General features: G+C 47.2%; 1 protein-coding gene across 1 annotated transcript in view; it reads right to left on the bottom strand.

Moving 5' to 3' along the window:
- LOC147890611 (protein CHROMATIN REMODELING 35-like) overlaps positions 1-21,109 on the bottom strand; it is a 119,053-nt gene that overhangs the window by 30,236 nt on the left and 67,708 nt on the right. The window contains exons 6-7 of the mRNA XM_087390326.1: positions 19,419-19,552; positions 18,749-18,829 (exon numbers count right to left, since the gene is read on the bottom strand). Of these exons, the coding sequence (XP_087246452.1) occupies positions 18,749-18,829; positions 19,419-19,552 (215 nt within the window). The remainder of the gene's footprint in view (positions 1-18,748; positions 18,830-19,418; positions 19,553-21,109) is intronic.

Genomic DNA, 21,109 nt, shown 5'->3' with positions numbered 1-21,109 from the left:
CCTGTACCACCCCTCTGTCAAGGTCGAGGAGCAAGTGCTGGACCTGTACCACCCCCCTATCCCCCCTATCGAGGCCATGGGGCGGTAGCTATACCAGAGGGCTTCTTGGGCCTTTTCTTCTTTCTAGGGCAATCCCTGGCAAAGTGTCCAATGGTCCTGCATATCCTGCATATCCTGCACTGATCATGTCTGCCTTAAATCTCTATACTCTGGCGAAAAAAGGAACCATCCGAGCGCTGGATCATAACATGATCCATCTTGAGGTTAGGATCCTTACAAAGGACCCTAACTCTAGGTACCCCATCAGCCTTGGTTGCCTCTACTGCAGTAAATGGCAACCTAGGGAGGGGTGGGATCTCAACAACTGTGCCAAAATGCTCCCCAATAACAGAAAGAAGTCAATGGTAAACCTGGGAAAGCCCGGGAAATCTGATGAAGAGCGAAAAGATTTCCTTATCTACCTCCACTGGGTCGAAACCAATATGAAACGCTTCAAAGAAGATCTTCCTGTGTCCAGGTGTAAAAACTCAGTTGTGAGCACAGTGCTTGCAGCCTAGTGCTTGCAGCCTCTGGAGTGTCAAAAAAAACTTGGAAAAACTTGGAGTGTCAAAAAAAACTTGGAAAAAAAAAAACTTCGATCTCAAGATGACATCTTTGGGCTGAGACTTCAAACAGATAGGAAGAGGAGCTACTTGAAAGTGAGTTGGCAGATGACACGGCAGTTTACTTGGATGCCACACCACAGATGCTCACTTCTTTTTAGGACAGCATTGGATTTATTTTGCTTGGCGGCGAGGGCACATATAAATTAGCATAAATCCAATGCCTTTTGGATCAATGACGAGGACACTCCAGATTGGGGGCTTGACATAGGTTTCACTTGGGTTCAGAAGGGTGTGCCAGTCAGGTATTTGGGTTGCCATGTCAACTTGGATATTTCTTCCATGCAGCAGTTTTGCTCCCGTGTTGGAGAGCATCAGGAGGAAGCTCCTTTTTTGAAGCTCAGCCAAGCTGGACCTTGCCTCTAGAGTTGTGGTGGTCAACCAAGTCCTCTTGGACACGGCCTGCTGGTTTGTTTGTTCTTGCTGGTGCCATTCTAGGAATTGCATCATTCAGCTCAGGAGACCGATCCAAAATTTTATTTGGAGTGGGCTTGATGGCACAGCAGACGCTTTAGCCAGGGTGGCTTGAGAGACCCTCATCCTCCCTACACAAGAAGGGGGTCTCAATATTATTGATCCAGATTTACAGTGCAAAGCTTAACTCTACAAGATGGTGGTGCGGGGACTTATGCCAGAGCAGCAGCTGTGGAAGGCATTTTTTATTAGTAGCATACAGACGTGCACACCTTCTTCAGGAGGAGACTGGATGGGCAGTATTAGATGGATCTTCACTGTAGCACACCTCAGCACTCCTTCATCCCCTCTCATGGTTGCCATCCTGAAAGCATGGCCAGCTTCAGGAGCACTCTTCGGAGGATTCCCCCTTCCTCTCCTGAAGAGATTGATAGGCAACCGGTCATGTGGAATGATAGTATATTGAATGATCTTGGCAGACCATTTGGTGCTTCACTCTACATGTAGTGGTCCAAATGGGAGAGGGGACCTACTCTCTGGGGTCATGGAAAGCATTTCGGAGGCTTCCAGAGGAGACTAAATCTCAGTTGACAAGACATCTCTGAGGGAGTGCAGGAAGGATCTTGCTGATTGAGGCAGCTCTTCCAGTGGATTGTGTAGACACAGATGATATGCCTCTCACTTGCTCCACTTGGGCAGGTGCTTTTATGAGATGGGGTGTTCCTCTTCAGGTTTTTGCCTTTCAAGATACACATGGGGATGCCTTGGTTTTTGATATGCATGATAGTGGCAGATTGTTCAGGTCCACAGAGGACATCTTGCTTGAGTCTACCTTTCAGCCTATCAAGGTTTTAGGTCTTTTGGTGCAGGGGTCAGATTCAAAGTGGTTCCTTGACCCAGACCCCCGGCTTCTCTCCACCGGATCTTGGAGGCTTTGGCTCTACAGGGAAGTTCCTATTAGGTATCTGCAGTGGGACCCTCGAGAGTAGGAGTGGATTGACACTGGGCATCGAGAGAAGAGCATCCCCTTCTTTCACTACACGGTTAGTAATGCCAGGAGATTCCAGCTCAGTATTAGAGGTTGGAGACCTTCCAGAGTTCCTCATCGGGAGGCATTTGATATCAATGCGAATTTGTAGAGGTACTTCTGGAGGAGACTCTGGAAATCCCACAGGAATAGAAAGATCACTCTTTTCTTTTGGCATTCTATCCATGGTGGGATTGCAGTGAACCTTTGGGGATCCAGACCGTAATTGCCCTCATTGCCTCGCTGCTTTGGAGACGATTCAGTATTGCTTATGGGATTGCAGACAGCCTATCAAGGTTGTAGGTCTTTTGGTTTAGGGGTCAAATTCAGAGTGGTTCCTTGACCCAGACCCCCAGCTTCTCTCCACCGGATCTTGGAGGCTTTGGCTCTACAGGGGAGTTCCTATTAGGTATTTGTAGTGGGACCCTCGAGAGTGGGAGTGGATTGACGCAGGGCATCGAGAGAAGAGCATCCCCTTCTTTCACTACACAGTTAGTAATGCCAGGAGATTTCAGCTCAGTATTAGAGGTTGGAGACCTTCCAGAGTTCCTCATTGGGAGGCATTTGATATCACTGCGAATTTGAAGAGGTACTTCTAGAGGAGACTCTGGAAATCCCACAAGAATAGAAAGATCACTCTTTTCTTTTGACTTTCCATCCATGGTGGGATTGCAGTGAACCTTTGGGGATCCAGACCGTACTTGCCCTCATTGCCTCTTTGCTTTGGAGACAATTCAGTATTGCTTATGGGATTGTAGACAGGAGAGGAGGATTTTTTTTTTTTTCAAAAAAGAGACTTCTATTAAGTAAGAAAGAAACCTGCTAGAGCAAGCTCAGTGTGGAAATACACCATGCTAAGCATGTAATAAAAACACCTCAGAGGAATGAGCTAGAAACAAACCAAGGCTGAGGCTGAAAATGCCATCTCAACCCTGTAGAAGTCTCAGCAAAGAAGGGAGAGTCTCTCCAATCTCTGAGAAAAGTAACTCTCCTGGAGGAGGGTGCTCAAGATCCTTGCAAGGTAGCCCAAATGGCCATCAGAGTGTGTATCGTATCTGTCCAAGTATTGGCCAAGATGTGAGAAGGGTGAACTTGAGAACCCTCCAAGGCCTCAGTGCACCTGGCTCTCCAAATGTGCCATGCTGCAATGCTAGCTAGGATCTCCCATGGAGAGTCGACCGAGGAGTGAGCAGCCCTGAAAAGAGTGGCTAGAACATCCTCTAGAGAGCACGACTCCACAAGATGTCATCGGATGTGAAGAGCCCAAGAGGAGTCAAGTCTCTCAAAAAATACTTGGGGCCCTGAAAGAGTAAGCCAAGCCACTGATCCCCAGGTCATATAGAAAGGTGGGCGAACAAAAGAGCTTAAAAGTCTTGCAATCCCCTTCCATATGATTCTCATCTGTATGCAATCCCATAGGCAGTGCTGTATTGTCTCCAAAGCAGAAAGGCAGCGAGGGCAAGAAGGGTTAGCTCCGAACATGGACCTCCAATGGTTCACTGCTATCCCACCATGAATAAAAAGCCAAAAGAAGAGAGTGACTTTTCTATTCCGGTGGGATTTCCAGAGCCTCTGCCAAAAAATTCTCTGAAAGTCAGCAGAAATCTGAAAGTTCTCCCAATGAGGAGCTCCGGTAGGCTTCCAACCCCTAGAGCTGAGCTGGAATTTCCTAGCATTACTGACCGTGTAACGAAAAAAGGGGATGCCCTTCTCTCGGTGCCCTTCATCTATCCATTCCCATTCCTCAGGGTCCCACTGCAAAAACTTAATTGGGACACCTCCATAGAGCCACAGCCTCCATGAGCCAAGGGCGAGGAGAAGCGGGTCAGGATCCAAGTACCACTATGAAAGAGAGCCATGCTCCATGAAGCCCACCATCCTGGCTGGCTGAAACGGTACCCCTTCCATATGATTCTCGCCTGTCTGCAATCCCATAGGCAGTGTTGTACTGTCTCCAAAGCAGAAAGGCAGCGAGGGCAAGAAGGGTCAGCTCCAAACATGGACCTCCAATGGTTCACTGCTATCCCACCATGAATAAAAAGCCAAAATAAGAGAGTGATTTTTCTATTCCGGTGGGATTTCCAAAGCCTCTGCCAAAAAATTCTTTGCAAGTCAATAGAAATCTGAAAATTCTCCCAATGAGGAGCTCTGGTAGGCTTCGAACCCCTAGAGCTGAGATGGAATTTCCTAGCATTACTGATCGTGTAACGAAAGAAGGGGATGCCCTTCTCTCGGTGCCCTTCATGTATGCATTCCCATTCCTCAGGGTCGCACTGCAAAAACTTAATTGGGACACCTCCATAGAGCCACAGCCTCCATGAGCCAAGGGCGAGGAGAAGTGGGTCAGGATCCAAGTACCACTATGAAAGAGAGCCATGCTCCATGAAGCCCACCATCCTGACTGGCTGAAACGGTACCTCCAACAAGATATCGTCTATTCTGAGGCCTTCCAAAATGAGAAAATATTATCAAAAATACTTCTGCCATGCACAAACCCTGTTTGCGTGTGTCATGAATAAAATCTGGAAGAAAAACCTGTAGCCGCAAACTGATGGTTTTCGCCAGAATCTTGTAAAAAGTGCCCAAAAGAGTGATGGGTCTCCATTGAGACACAAGATTCCTATTACCCCCCTTTGGGATGAGATGAATGAGACCATCTGTGAGTGAGTACGGCATCTCAGTAGTGTCCCACATGCCCTGCAGGGCTGATGTAATGTGATCACTAATCTACTCCCAAAAAGTAATAAAAAAGGAGGGGGTAAGTCCATCTGAACTTGGGCACTTGCCCTTGTGAAGGGCAAGTAATGCAGTCTTGAATTCTACAATGGTGAAAGGTGCATCCAGAGAAACATACATCTCATCCTTCACCAATAGAGGGATACACTACCAAATAACCTCTTTGGCATCATCAATGGCCTGTGTGCCTGGATCTGCAGTAAGAAGGGATGCGAAAAAATCTGAAGCTACATGCATGACAACATCAGGATCTCATTGTAACACCCCTGCATCAATCTGCTGCACTCTCCCTGCACTCCCTCTGAGATTAAGAACCATCTGAGCCTGTTGGTTTGCAGGAAACTTCCTTAAGGCTTTCCATGCTCCCACTATAGATGCAAGGCCGCTCTCCCATCTTGGCCACTGCATGTAAGGAGAAGCTCCAAGTGGTCTGCCAAGCTCATCCAAAATCCTATCATTCCACATGATAGGCTGCCTTTCAATCTCTTCACGGGTGGATGGGGGAATTCCTGCGAAGAGTACTCCTCAAGCTGGCCCATGCTTTCAAGATAGCAACCATAAGAGGGGAAGAGGGAGACCTGAGGTGGGCTGTGGTGAAAACCCATCTAGTACTGTGTGTCCAATCCTCTCTTGAAGTGGGCGTGCAAGACTGTATGCATCTGATAAAAAAATCCTTCCAAGGCTCTTGTCCTGGCATAAGCCCTCTCACAACGAACTTGCAGAGTAAAGCTCTGCACTGTAGATCTGGGTCGATGATATTCAAACCCCCTTCTCTTGTAGGAAGAATCAAGGTCTCCCAAGCCACCCTGGCTGTAACATCAGTTGTGCCATCTAGACCACTCCATAAAAAGTTTTGTACATGCCTCTTAAGCTGAGTGATACAATCCCTAGAGTGGCACCAACAAGAGCATACAAACCATGCTGTGGCTAAAAGAACCTGGTTAACCACCACCACCCTGGAGGCCAAGTCAAGTTTGGCCGAGCTCCAGAAAAGGAGCTTTCTTCTGATGCTTTCCAACACCGGAGCAAACTGTTGTGAGGGAGAGATGCCCACCCCAACCTGGCAGCCCAAATATCTGACGGAGAAGCCCCTCTGTACCCAAGTGAAGCCAATATCATTACACCGATCCGAGGTGTCATCCTTGCAAATCCAAAAACCACTAGATTTATGCCAATTAATGTGTGCACCTGCAGCCGTGCGAAACAAATCCAAGGCTGTCCGGAAGGAAGTGAGTCTCCTGGGGGAGGCATCCAAAAAAACAGCCGTGTCATCTGCCAATCCACTATCCAGGAGCTCTTCTTCCCGGCAGATAGGAAGCCTCAGCCCATAAATATCATCTTGAGATCTAATGTAGATACTCATAGCTTCCGCCACAAACAAAAAAAGAAACGGGGCAAGAGGACATCCCTGGCGGACGGGGATCTGGAAATCTGAAACCTGTCCCCTCTTACCCCCCCAATGAGCAACTGGCTATGGGCTGATCTGTAGAGAGAGGATACTCCTCTAATCCATGCATCTAAAAAACCAAAGTGAGATAGAGTACCCTCTCAGAAATCCTAGTCTACTCTATGGTAAGCTTTCTCAAAGTCCAAGAGTAGAATGGCAAATCTCTGGTAGCTCTGCATGGCCCATTCTGAGGCCTCCCAAAATGAGAAAATATTATCAAAAATACTTGTGCCATGCACAAAACCTGTCTGCGTGTCATGAACCAAATCTGGAAGAAAAACCTGTATCCGTAGACTGATGGCTTTCGCCAGAATCTTGTAAAAAGTGCCCAAAAGAGTGATGGGTCTCCATTGAGACACAAGATTCCTATTACCCCCCTTTGGGATGAGATGAATGAGACCATCTGTCAGTGGGTCCGGCATCTCACCAGAGTCCCACATGCCCTATAGGGCTGATGCAATGTGATCACCAATCTGCTCCCAAAAAGTAATAAAAAAGGAGGGGGTAAGTCCATATGAACCTGGGCACTTGCCCTTGTGAAGGGCAAGTAATTCAGTCTTGAATTCTGCACTTGAATTCTGCATTGGTGAAAGGTGCATCCAGAGAAACATACATCTCATCCTTCACCAATACAGGGATACACTGCCAAATAACCTCTCTGGCATCATCAATGGCATGTGTGCCTGGATCTGCAGTAAGAAAGGATGCAAAAAAATCTGAAGCTACACGCATGACAGCATCAGGATCTGACTATAACACCCCATCTGAGTCAACAAGCTGCGAAACACTATCTCTACTATGTCTGGGCCCATGAGTAGAGAAAAAGTGTTTGTTGACCTTGCCACCCATCTGAATCTAAAAGGATTCCCGTGCATGAAAGGCATACTCTGCTCTCTTATCCAACAATGTCTGCAAGTGAGCCCTTGCTGCAGCAAGGCGCTCCTGAATCCAAGCATCTGTGGGCCTCTTCTGCTCTTCTCTCTGAAGGGACGCTAGCTACTGGTGTATACCAATATCACATCTGAGAATCTCACGTCTCCTAGAATCAGCGACTGAATGATAATAGTCACTCATTCTGGATAAGGCTGCAGCTACCTGAGATGGATGGACAGCTCCACCCTGTATGTGAGAAACCCAAATCTGTAAAATATCCTCCGTGAGGCTCTCCTCTGCAAAAAAAGCATCCGGAATCCTGACATTGGCAGAGCGTCCTCTTCGATGAAGCTCAAGAATTTGCAACACCACTGGAAAATGGTTTGAGGTGGAAACCCCAGTAGAAATGCATACAGATCCTCCTCTGTCAAGTGCCCAATCGTCTACATAAAATCTATCAATCCGTGCATGAATGGGCATGTGTATTCTCCTGTTCGACCAAGAGTATGGGAGTGACAGTGGCATAATATGAAAGGCATCATCCAACCAAGTGTCTCTGCCACTGAACTGAAAGAGAAAAGCTTCCCAGGCTGCCCTCTCCAAAGAATGAATTCCACTCTGTCTGCCTCCCTTTTTGTCTAAAGGCAACTCAACCATGTTGAATTCGCCACCAATGATCCAAGAATCTACAATGGGGGCCCAAGAGAGTAACTCCTTCCAAAAGGAGATCCGCTCCCCTCTATTGTTGGGAGCATAAAGATTGAGAAGACCAATCTTACGTCCTCCAATCAAAATAATGATCCATTGAGCTCTAGAAGGGGAGTTAATACCATGACCAGCATCCAAGGGGAGAATAGAAAGAGAGACCGAAATGCAAGTACCTCCCCTTGTGCCCATAGCAGGCGACTAGAAGGTATGTCTTGAAAGCAGTTTGCCAGACTTAGAGCAATCACTGGCATCCAGCTTGTGTTCCTGGATAAAAAGGATATCAATAACACCTCCAGTGACACCTAGATGAAGCTAGTTCCGGATCAGCTGCCTACGGCGAAGGTGTGGAACTCTGCCTAGGCCCTGTATGTTCTAGCTGACGATCCTCATCGACAGGAGGATGCTGGATGGAAAGGCTTACCCGACCTAGTAGAGGAGACCTGCTTTCCCTGGGCCGAAACACTCTTGCTCAGGGCAAGAAACTCAACAGGTGAAAGGACCCCCACACCTGCTAAAAGGGAGGCCCTGTCAGAAGGAATCCCAATGATCGGGACCCCTAAGGTGAAGGGCACAAACTCCTCATTATCCATGAAAGTCACCAAATCTGCCAGTGCCAAAAAAGAATTCCTGATAAGCAAGTCTGGCCGAGGAGTGCAAAGAAGACTTGCACTTGTGGAAGATGGAGGAAAAGGATCTGCCAAGCCTCTATCAGTAGAACTGGAGCTGGGGCTTGAGGAGGCCTGTGGCTAGGGTGAAGAGGAATCAGGAGCTCTCATCTACGCCTGCACATTCTCGAATGTCCTGACTATGGCAGGAATAGTCTGCGGGGAAGAAGTACCTGTAGTCCCCTCGTGGTCAGAAACCAAGGGGTCAGAGATGAAAGTGACTGGGGCTGGTGGATCTAAAGGCCCCTCTTGATGTGGAGCTGTAGTGTCTGGGGCTGCAGCAACATCCACCTCTAGAGTCTGGAAGGTGTCTATTTGAACAGGATCAAAAGTCTCCTCCTGAGGTAAGGGAGCCGCTCTGATAGCTCTCCATCGTGGTACTGGGTGTGCTGCGGGCATTGGGCGCCCTGCTGGCCCTGGTGGTCTTGGGTTGCACGAAGCAAGGCACCCTGTTGCTCTTTATGGTCCTAGAGTGCATGGTACAGGGTGCTGGGGAGGTGCAGTCGTGGTAGAACGTGAAGGAGCCGCACCAGAAGACTTCTTGGGTCTTTTTCTCTTCCTTGGGCAGTCTCTAGTAAAGTGCCCAAGGGTCTTGCAAATCCTGCACTGGTTTTGTCTATGTGAAATCTCGACTCTCTATCGAAAGAGAGAGCCGTCTGGACGCTGAAGCATAATGTGGTCATCTGAGATGTTGGGGTTAGAGACAATGACCCTAACACGAGGCACCCTGTCTGCACTGACTGCCTCACCAAGGAAGAAGGTATGCCAGGAAGGGAGGGGATCTCCGTGACCACTCCGAATGTGGCTCCGATAGTGGCAAGCAGTCGATGGTAGACCTGAGGAAGACCAGGAAACCTAATGAACAGTGATGTGACCAGCCTCTCCTCCTCGATCAGATCGAAGCCCAAGGTGTAGGGCAAAAGAAAGATCCTGCTCGAACCCAAAGCTAGGGGATTAGCTTTGAGAACAAGGCTGTGGACTCGTGGGAGTCGAAAACCACTTGGAAGAATCCATGTCCCAAAAGTCAAATATCCTTGAGATGAGGGGCGAGGTCTCTTGGTAACTCTGCTAGCATCCAATCTCTAGCCTGTGATCTGGAAGGGTGTGACCCAAAGATGCGGGCAAAAAGTGATGTGGAGCCCTCTATATCCACATCTTTCTTGAGTTGCTGCAGCTCGTCTTTTGAAAAAATGACAGTTCTCGCAGCCGGTGGAGGTGGACGGAGATTGGCTGAATGGGGATCCATTCACCAATCGATGTGAAAAGGCCGATTCCAACACTGAAAAAGCTCTGTCCATGAAACTACTGCCCAGGACACCCTGAACGCAGGTGCAAGAAGAAGGAGAAAGAGAGGGTAGGAGAGAGGGGAAGGGAAGGGAAAGAGAGGGGTAGGAAGAAGGAGAAAGAGAGGGGAGACGGAGGTAGGCTGAGGGGGAGGCGTGGGGAGCTGAGAAAGGGAGGAAGGGGTCGGGGAGGGAGGGGGAGGAGGTTTTTTTTTTTTTTTTTTGGTACTTTCCCCTTGGGGGGGAGTCACCTTGGGTGGGAGAGCAGCGAGGGGGGGGGGGCGTGGGGGAGGAAGGGGGGCAGGGGAGGAGAAGGGGATGGGGGGGCTGGCGGGGGAGAGGGAGGTCAGAGGAGAAGGGGGCAGCGGGGAGGGGGAGAGCAGCGGGGGGGGGAGAGGGAGGGCGAGGGGGGGCGGGGCGGGGGAGAGGGAGGGCGGAGAAGAAGGGGGCAGCGGGGAGGGGGGCAGCGGGGGAGGGGAGAGGAGAAAGGGGTAGCAAGGGGGGGGGCTGGCGAGGGAGAGGGATGACGAGGGAGGGGACGGGGGAGGAGAAGGGGGGCGGGGGGGCTGACGGGTGGGGGAGAGGTTGGGCAGGGAGGGAGAGGTAGGGGGTAGCGGGGGGGGAGAGGGAGGGCGGAGAGGAGGAAGGGGAGAGGGAGGGTGAGGGAGGAGGGAGAGGGGGCTGGCAAGAGGGGAGGGAGAGGAGGAGCAGCGAGGGGGGGAGGGGGGGGGGCAGCGAGGGAGAGGGAGAGGGAGAGAGGGCTGGCTGAGAGAGGGAGAGGGAGAGGGAGAGGGGTCTGGCTGAGAGAGGGAGAGGGGAGGGCAGTAGCTCACGGGGAGGAGCAGCAGCTCTGATTTAAATAATTTCTACTCATGGCATATTGTTAAATTCACTCATACTCAAGATTTTAATAGGTTTTCTTACTAAAGGGAGTTGGCGCCCCTGCAGAAGGAGGAGTGGAGCCAATAAACCCCTTACCTCTGTCAACTGTAGATAGACATTGTGTGCCAAAAGATGTAAATACGGTGTGCTCTACATGAGATTTGCTTGGAGGGACTAGGGATGTGCTTGGAGTGACCAGGGAGCTATATAGTGTGTGATGGGTGCGGTTTTTTATAGTGTGGGTGCACCAGACATCCCAGAGCATGGTATCTAGTGTGTGTCCATGTTTTGTTATGGGATGACATGTGCTCTTTGTGATTGTCCCGAGTCACATGTGTATGAGGGCAATAGCTTTTTTTTTTTTTTTTGAGGGCGTCTTCCAATTTTTCGTGTATCAGGATTGGGTTTATATGTGGATAGACAGTAGGTAATGAGATCTAAGTGCTTGTGGTGTGCATTAGTGTACACAAAGTCTAAGTGTGGTGCATTAAATGCCTTGGTCTAAGTTTTGTGGGGAAGCTTTGGGAGTGGTAGGATGATATTCTTCTAGAGGTTGCCTTTCAGCCTGTCAGGATTGCTAGTTTTGTGGACCTTGGAGCAGGCTTCGAGTGGTACTTAGACCCCGACCCTCTGCTTTTAGCCTTAGGATCTTGGAGGTTGTGGTTGTACGAAGGTGCACCTATCAGGTGCTTGTAGTGGGACCCAGGAGAATGGGAGTGGGTAGATCATGGGCACCGAGAGAGGGGAATTCCCTTTTTTTGTTTCACGGTTGGTAATGCCAGGAGATTTCAGCTGAACAGTAGGGTTTGGGTTCCTTCTAGAGCCCCCCATTGGGACAACTTCTTCATCACTGCAGATTTGCGTAGGAATTTCTGGAGGAGGCTCTGGAAATCCCTCAGAAATGGAAAGATCACTCTTTTCTTTTGGCTTTCTATTCATGGAGGGATTGCGGTGAACCTGTGGAGATCACGTTTTGGGGCTGATTCCACTTGCCCTCGTTGTCATTCTGCAGAGGAGTCAGTGCGACATTGCCTTGGGGACTACAGTCACATGAGGACTATTTGGAAAGGGGTTGTGAGGATACTCAGCATTTTTCATACTTCCCCTTTCTTCATGACTTGGGGGCTTTGGTTATCCCTTACTGGGCCCCAAGTGTTTTATGAGGGTGAGCCTTCTTCTTGGGCACTCTCGGTCCGCCGGCAGGATAGAGCCCTGCTCTCTTCAGGATGTACCACTTACTCCCTTCAGGGCTTCTATGCTTCAGTGGGCACCTCTTGGGAGATCTTGGCTAGCGTGTCCTCTTGGCACATTTGGAGAGCCAGATGTACAGAGGCCTTGGATGGCACCCAGATACACCCTTCATAGGTGTTCATGGGTATTTGGACTGACACGATTCACACTTTGATAGCCATTTGGACTAGCATGCAGGGCCCTTCATAGGCAGCCTCTTCTAGAAGGACTGTTTTTCTTCGAGTTTGGAAGGGTTCTCCCTTTTTCTTGGAGGATTCTACTGGATTGAGATGGCACTATCAGCCCCAATTCTTTCTTTTTGGCTCTTGAGCTTTTCATGCATTGCATGGTGTATTCCGTATGGAGCTTGCTCTAACGGTTTTCTTTAATACTTAATAGAAGTCTCTTTTTGGGAAAAAAAAAAAAACATGAGGTGCCTAAACAAGATGGCGTGGCTGGAATCAAGAAAGGTATGCTAGAAGGTGACGGGTTGTTGGCATGTACGTGAAGGTGACGGCGGCTAGAAGTGGGTCTAGGAGCTTGCTGGAAGGATCAATAGAGAGGGCAGGGAGCTTCTTGTATAGAAGGGGATTGCGACTATGGGTGAAAGGGGACCGGGGCGACAGAGAGAGCAAGAGAGCTCTGTGAGCACAATACGATGGTGGAGACAGGAGCTTTGGGGGTCTTGGCTGTGGCATGGCTAATGTGTGGGGGGGGAGGAGCAGTTGGTGGTGGTTGGAGGATTATGGGCATCGCTACTACTATCATTGTGAAAATCTGGAGGACCATGGCAATGCAAGTGTGCTGTGAGAAGCAGAGAGGTGGGTTTATCATAACATGGGCACTGGTGGGTGGACAATGACGAGTAGAGACGAGCATTGGGTGTGGCTAGACATGGCGTAGCATCACTACTATGCAGGTTAGGAGCTCCGTGATGACGAGGGGGGCTGTTGTTTTTGTAAAGAGAGTGGGCGGTGACATAAATGCACAACGGTCACCATGGCATATCACGAGTTGAGCTCGATATCTCAACACTCCCCCTCGCAATCAATCCCAATTTCTGCACACCAAATAGGTCTCTGAACTTGCATAGCTTCTCTGCACCCAATGCCTTCGTGAATATGTCAGCTACCTAATCCTCTGTGCTAACATAAACTAGATCAATAAAACCTGCTAGAACCTTTTCCCGCACATAGTGATAATGCACCTCAATGTGCTTTGTTCCAGTATGATAAACTGGGTTATTTGCCAAGTGTATACTGCTCATGTTGTCACAATAAATGACAACTGGCCCATCTGTAGACTGATGCATATCATAAAGTAGCTTATGCAACCAAGCTGCCTCACATGCAGCCATTGCTGCACCCCTGTACTCAGCCTCTGTGCTCGACAAGGCAACTTTAGGCTGTTTCTTGTTGCTCCAAGTGACTGCAACACTCCCAAAAGAGAACATATATCCACTGGTAGATCATCTATCAAAAATACTACCAGTCCAATCAGCATCAGTTTATCCATGCAACTGTATCTGAACCTCGGTCTCATAAAATAGTCCATACTGCAATGTGGACTTCACATACCTCAATATGCATCATCTAAATGTCGTTTCCTTGGAGCATGCATAAATTGACTTACCAACCCAATAGCATAGCTCAAATCTGGCCTGGTAATAGTCATATAAATCAAACTTCCTACTATGCGTCTGTACATAGTAGGGTCTTCCAGAAGCTAACCTGCATATGTGCTCAACTTCACATTTTGCTCCAAAGGAACTGAAATAGGCTTTCAGCCTGTCATCCCATATTTGGACAACATGTCCAATCCATACTACCTCTGCAAAGCCATATCCCACTTGTGGATCTAATCACCTCAATGCCCAAAAGGTAACGCAGCTCTCCCAAATCCTTCATCTCAAACTTTTGCTTCAATAGCATTTTCACATGAAGGATATCTTCATCACTATCACCTGTGATGATCAAATCATCAACATAAATGACAAGCAACATAATGCCTTTCTCGGTTTTTCTCACATAAAGTGAGAAATCTGCCTTGGAAATCTGAAAGCCAATAGTGACAAGATACTGTCCTATCTTGTCATACCATGCTCTGGGTGCTTGCTTCAAACCATACAAGGCTTTCTTCAACCTGCAAACAAACTTAGGATGAACAGCATGAACATAACCTGGTGGCTGCTCCATATAGACCTCTTCTTGCAAATCACCATGCAAGAAAGCATTCTTTACATCCATCTGCGATCCCTTTGATGCACCATAACAATGACTACTCTTATAGTTGCCATCCTTGCAACCGGACTAAATGTTTCTTCATAATCAATGCCATATGTCTGTGCATACCCCTTGACAACTAATCTTGCCTTGTATCTATTCACAGAACCATCTGCATTGTGCTTCACCTTATAAACCCACTTGTAGCCAATTGCATTCTTGTCTTTAGGCAAAGGCACCAATTCCCATGTAGCATTTGCTTCCAAGGCATCCATTTCTTCATCCATGGCTTTCTCCCATTTTTCTTTTCCTATGGCTTGCTTAAAAGAAGTGGGTTCTGGTTCATGTATCACTTTGACCATATAGGCATAGTGAATGGTTGTAAATCCATCATATTTCAGCCTATCCACAGGATACCTAGCTCTGGTAGAACTGCGCAAAATAGGCTCACTACCAGGTGCTCTCAAAACATCCCTTGTCTTCCTTACTCCTAGTGTAACAACAGGAGGAATACCCAACTCATCATCAAGGCTCTGTTTTGAGCCACTGGATTCACCATTCACATAAGAGTGACCTGCATTCACATCACCCTTGGGCTGATCTACTTCCTCTTTTCCTTTTCGTGATACTTGCATACCACTATCTGCATTGCTTTGAGGAGATCCTCCTGATCTCAATTTGCCTGTCCATGGCGAAGTATGTGAACCACTACTAGAGGATACTATAGGTCCACTAATATTTTGTGATTGCTGCTGTGCAATCTGTGTAGCATTACCATTTTGTGCATCTACATCATCAATCACATTTACTGGTTTATACCAACTGCTCATCTCTTCAAAAACAACATCTCTGCTCACTGTAAACTTATGAGTAGAAGGGTTATAGCATCTATACCCTTTCTGCTGCAGAGAATAACCAATAAAGATGTACTTCTTAACTTTTGGATCCACCAACTTGGATCGATTCTCAACTCATCTGGCACATGAACATAGGCAATGCAACCAAAAACTTTCAAATGAGAAATATCTGGTTTTCTACCAGTATACCTCTCCTCTGGTGTCATGCGATGTATTGCTATAGTGGGAATCATGTTCATTATGTAGACTGCTATAGCAACTGCTTCAGCCCAATAATAATCTGGCAGGTCTTTTTCGTTGAGCATGGCACCAGATTCCGCAAGTCCATTTTGCTGTGGGGTATGACTGCATGAATATTGCTGCTTTATGCCATGCTCCTGTAGGAACCTTGCAAACTCATTTGAGAGATACTCTCCCCCTCCATCTGACCTTAGGAGTTTTATTTGCAAGCTTGTTTCTTTTCCAACCATAGCTTTAAAAGCTTTGAAATGCCCAAACACTTCACTTTTCTTTTTCATAAAATACACCCAAACTTTTCTGCTGTAGTCATCAATAAAAGTGACAAAATAACGACAGCCTCCAATAGATGCAGCTTTGTAGTCCACACATCATAGTGGATTAATTCCAATGGCCTCTTACTCTCTTGAACATGTCTAGGAAATGGTTTCCTTGCCTGTTTTCCAAATTGACAGGCTTCACATACCTTATGCATTTCTACAACCTTGAACTTAGGCAATCCTGTATCAATGTTTTGGGCTTGCATTAATTTAAGTCGTTGTATATTAACATGACCAATGCGTTTATGCCAGATATCAATATCTACAACTACACAGGTCCCATGTGCAAACATTGTTGCACTCAATTCAGGCATGTCCGCATCCAACGTAATCATCATGCCCTTCTTCTTCCCTTTTGCTATCAAGCGACCTTTATTTTTCATATCCTCAACAAAGCATCCATGAGGATTAAATTTGACCTGCAAGCCGTGCTCAACCATTTGACCAACAGAAACCAGGTTCTTGGTGATATTTGGGACATGAAATACATGAGACAGGTATTTATTTTTTCCATCCTACATAGACAAAGAAATTTTACCAATCTGCACAATAGGATATACAATATCATCAGCAGTCTCCACAAATCCTGGTCTTTCCATTTTTCTTGCATCCTGTATCCATTCTGCATGACCTATCATGTGGTTTGACGCACCTAAGTCAACATACCACACATCAATGCTTTCTTCTGCACTTGTCATAAAATTGGTCATGTGCTGCACCGTAAACAAATGCTACCCTATCTACTAGAGGATGCATAATTGCCTTGCTGCAATTTTCCAATCATGATGTCATTCTACTTTTTATAGCAGTCTTTAACCATATGACCCATTTTACCACAGTAGTAGCATTCAACATTGCTGTTTGCATTTTAGCCTCTCTGCCATCCACCATGACCTCTTTGGTTCCCCCTGCCTCTAAAGTTACCAGGTCCTCCTCCTCCATAGGACTGGTTTTCTTGAATTTGCTGCATATTTTGATTCTTGCCACGGCCTCCAAATCGGCCTGCTCTACCTCTGCCTCTACCTCTTCCAGCATATGAGTATAAGATAGTTTCTTTTGAAGTTCCTCCTGAAGAAGATGCACCACCGTTTCTCTGCTCTTCAAAAATTAGAAGAGAAATCAACCCCCCAAAATTAGAAAAATTCTCATGGTTAGCAATGGATGTTTGGAACTGTGCATAATCCTTTCCTAGACCATTCAAGGTCACAGAAACTAAATTATCATCTTCCACTGGTGACCCAATAGAAGCAAGTGCATCTGCAATCTTCTTCACCTTCATGTGTAGTCATTGATGCTCATATTTTCTCTTTGCACATTGTGCACCTCCTGCTTGAGTTGCATTTTCTTGGCTTGCGTATTTGTGCTATACATTTTTGTCAAAGTATCCCACGCCTCCTTTGGCGTGCTTGCATCCTGAATATGCACAATCATAGAATCTGAAATACTGATAGACAGCCAGTACATAACTTTTCTGGCTCTCTCATGCCATCCTTTAAATGCCTGCAACTCCTATTGATTAGGAACATTAGGAATAACGGGTTCTTGTTCAGCTCTAGTAATGAACTCCCAATATCCTTTTCCCTTAAGGAAATTCGTCATTCTAAACTTTCATGCTTAGAAGTTATTCTTGTCAAGCTTTTTAGTGACTATCTATGAAAGAGCATCAGACGCCATTACAGAACACTGCAAAAATATTCTGTCACTACTAAAAACAGAACCTCTGCCTCACAAGGGCAAATCTGCAAAACTGACGAAAGTGGTATTTGACCACACAGTCACTTCCTAGTGATGATTTTGTATCAACAGGCAATAAGAATGATTCTATCACTCCCAATATCTCTGTGCACAAGCATATAGTGCAATTTCTGTAGCAACTTTTCACAGACCTGTAGAACAATGGTCGCACAGCAAAAACAGGGCACTTTTCTGAGTGCCTGCGGAAAACTTCCGCCACCAAAATGGGCAGTATATGATTCAAGGCCATTTCAGGGCTGCCTACTCGCATAGCATATACTACCCTCTCACTGCATTGTGAAGGGCATCCCAATCTGAGACAGTGCACTCTTGCACTCTCCGACTGTGCTACCTACAGAGATTTGCTCCCAAACTCAAAAAAGGAAAGCAACACTGATCCTCTTACCAAGACACCGCGAACTTGGTTTGCTTTCTTGAGCTCCTTATCACGAACCGAGCTCTGATACCATGTGAAGAGAGTGGGATAGAAGTAAGGAGTCTCACTTGCAGCTTTCTCACATACACAATGGGGGAATATACACAAAGGTGGAGGCTGAAAACAATTTTCCTCTTCTTAGTTGTGAAAGCCAAAAGAACTCTCTTTAAGTACAAAAGGAATAGGTGAGACCCATGGCATACTAACTAAGCCACTAACTAGAGTTCATAAGGATAGTTGTCATCCAGCTATTATTCATGGGCGGTGCACCAACCGCATCTGCAGCTAACAAGTCGGTGACATAAATGCACAACGGTCACCCTGGCATATCACGAGTGAAGCTTGATATCTCAACAATTTTTGTGGTGAGCCGCTAGGCTAGGCCATGGTTTCGACTATACAAGCTGGAGAGGTCCATTGTCATGTAAGACAGGAGCTTCTTTGACGACGGGAGTCCATGAGCCCGTGATGACGGGAAATCTGCTCTGTTGGCTATCTTCATGCAAAGGAGATAGGAGGAAGTATATGAGCTTTACTGAAAGTGTTGACTTCTGCTCTTGTGGGGACTGGGGTACCTTGCATGAAGGAAGACGCCACTACTACTCTTGTGGGGGCTAGGGTACCTTGCATGTGTGCCTAGTCCTGGAGAGAAACCACGACGCTGAGGCATCTTGACCAAAGTTCGTGGCTGGTGTGGGAGAAACCGCGACTAGAGGCTATCATAGCATGAAGAGGTGAGAGATAACGTAGGAGCTGCATCGAGAGTACAGACTGGATATACATACATAGAGGCTGGTTGGAGAATCTCGGGCTGGAGGATTGTGGGATCTGGGAGTTTCTTGCAAGAGAGGAATTGGGAGGCTTCTATGATCATGTGAAGGAGAGGCGTCATCATTTTGCAGGCTGGATGGGTTTTGGAAGGAGGTACGTAAGCTCCATGAGCTGTTTGAGCTATGAAGCTATAAGGTAGTCCTCATAAAGGAAGAAGATAATGCGAGTGCAGCAGCGTGCTTATGGCTGGCTAGTCATTGAATGCACACAAATACTCTGATGCTGAGAGTAGAGAGGCTTTGGCCCAGGTAGGTACCCAGTGTTGCTAAGGAGACCTTGCCTTTGAGAATCTTCAAAAATGGTGGGCTGCTCCATTTCTAGTGTTTGATGATGATGACTTTGGGGAAGATGTGATAGGACTTTTGACCGTGGCCAGCTTGTGGGTTGATGTCTTGAAGAGTCTTGAAGATAGTCTTCATGTGGGTTGTGGGTTGGATGCATTTTGAAGCTGAATGCTGTCTAAATTGTTGAGGGAAGTTCAGTTCTGAAGTTCACTTGTGGGGGGCTGTCTTGGATTCTAGTTCAAGGGTGGTTGCTGGAATATAGCTCCATAAGCTACCCATGCTTTTCTGATCCCATTAGGTTCTGGCCATAAATGCTATTTACTATTGCAGTAAAAGAAGGAAATGATCATATCACTGGAGTTTGAGCCAAGGATTTGTGGTCTGTCGTTTGAAGGATTTAATGTTGAAATTTTGCTGTCTGTGGTCCCATCATGATTATTGGACTGTAGTAATATATGTGAGTGATGAGGAGTGGGTTGAGGTTGTTTGGCTTCTGGAGGAAATGTAGCCAGAGTATGTGCTGAATATAGAGGTATGTAGAATCGAGGATTTTGAAAGAATGCCTTTTACCTTGTGATTGTGATGTTCGATTGCTTTTGCTGCATGGCCTTGGCGTGAATCTTCATGGCCTCAGTCACGACTTTGGCATTGTTCTCAAGTAAGGCATGGGTCTTTGCCGAAAGCTTCTCTCTAGGTGAGCGCTCCTGCACATGACACGTCAAGGGGTAGGAGCAGTCTCTGCACATGGAACCAGGATAGGAATGCTTCTTGCCTAAAGAGATGGGTCTGTGGCACCATTAGTGGTAGCCTGAGGTGGAACTGGCTCCCCAACTTTGACAGGCAACCAATGGGGGACGATCGAAACAGGACGTGCTGACTGTCCTGTCCACTCTAAAGAAGTACCAAGACAAGAGGTTGATGGTCCTGCTGGCTGCGCTAAAGAAGTACCAGGATGAGAGGCCGGTCCTAGCTACAAAGTTGAAGGTCTAGCAGCACGTGAAGCATTAGGAGCTGGTCGTGAGGAAGGTCCAAGTTGGGTGAAGCTATGAGGCACACCCATGGATCTTTTAGGTCTTTTCTTCTTTCTTTTCCTTGGGCAATCTCTGGCAAGTGGCTAGGGTTCTACAAATCCTACACTAATCCTGTCTCCCTGCAATCTCGACTTTGTGTCTAAAGAAGGAGCCATCTGGACGTTGAAGCATAATGTGGTCATCTGATATGTTAGGGTCAGAGACAATGACCCTAACACATAGTACCCCATTGGACCTGACTGCCTTTGCTGCTAAAGAAGGCATCTCAGGGAGAGGGGGGATCCCGGTAACCACCCCAAAGGTGGCTCCAATGGAATGTAAAACTCAATGGTGCACCCGAGGAAGGCCGGGAAATTTGATAAAGAGTGATGTTGTCCGGCTGTCCTCCTCGACAGGATCAAACCCCAATGATAAAGGGGTCAAAAAAATCCTTCTGGAGCTCAGTGCTAACTATCTAGCCTGAAGCATTGTACCTACTACCTCCGAGGAGTAAAAAAAAATCTGGAAGAAACCTTGCGCAAGCAAACAAACATCTATGAGGTGCCCTACGAGATCTCCAGGTAGAGTGGCAAGCATCCAGTCCCTGGCCTATAACCTGTAAGGGTGGGACCCATGGATGAGAGTAAAGAGAGATGTCGAGCTCTCCTGATCTGTATCTTTTTTGAGCTATTGTAACTCGTCTTTTGAGAAAATGATGGTTTGAAGGAGCTGCTCATCATCAACTTTCTAATACGCTGCCTCCAACTGCCTATGCTACCTCTTGCTCCCAGTGGCCCGTGCTGCCCGTGCGCCCCTCTTTTCCTACTCGCTACCTCTTGCCCGCTACCATCCTGCGTTGCTTCCAGCTGGCCGTGTTGCCTCTTTTCCTGCCCACTACTCCTACTTGTTGCCTTCCTTCCCGCTGCCTTTCTATTCACACCTGCCTCTCAGCCCATAAATATCAGCTTGAGATCTAATGTAGATACTCATAGCTTTCGCCACAAACAGAAAAAGAAACGGGGCAAGAGGACATCCCTGGCAGACGGATCTGGAAATCTAAAACCTATCCCCTCTCACCCCCCCAATGAGCAACTGGCTATGGGCTGATATGTAGAGAGAGGATACTCCTCTAATCTATGCATCTGAAAAACCAAAGCAAGATAGAGTAGCCTCTAAAAAGTCCTAGTCTACTCTGTCGTAAGCTTTCTCAAAGTCCAGGAGTAGAATGGCCAATCTCTGGCGGCTCTGCAT

Source organism: Dipteris shenzhenensis, chromosome 19 (assembly GCF_047967505.1).
Source record: "Dipteris shenzhenensis isolate YYH24624 ecotype China chromosome 19, Dip_SZ_1.0, whole genome shotgun sequence".
In the NCBI taxonomy this organism is placed as follows: domain Eukaryota; kingdom Viridiplantae; phylum Streptophyta; class Polypodiopsida; order Gleicheniales; family Dipteridaceae; genus Dipteris; species Dipteris shenzhenensis.
The sequence above is the reverse complement of the archived record's forward strand: the minus strand, read 5'-3'. Positions and strand labels throughout refer to the sequence as shown.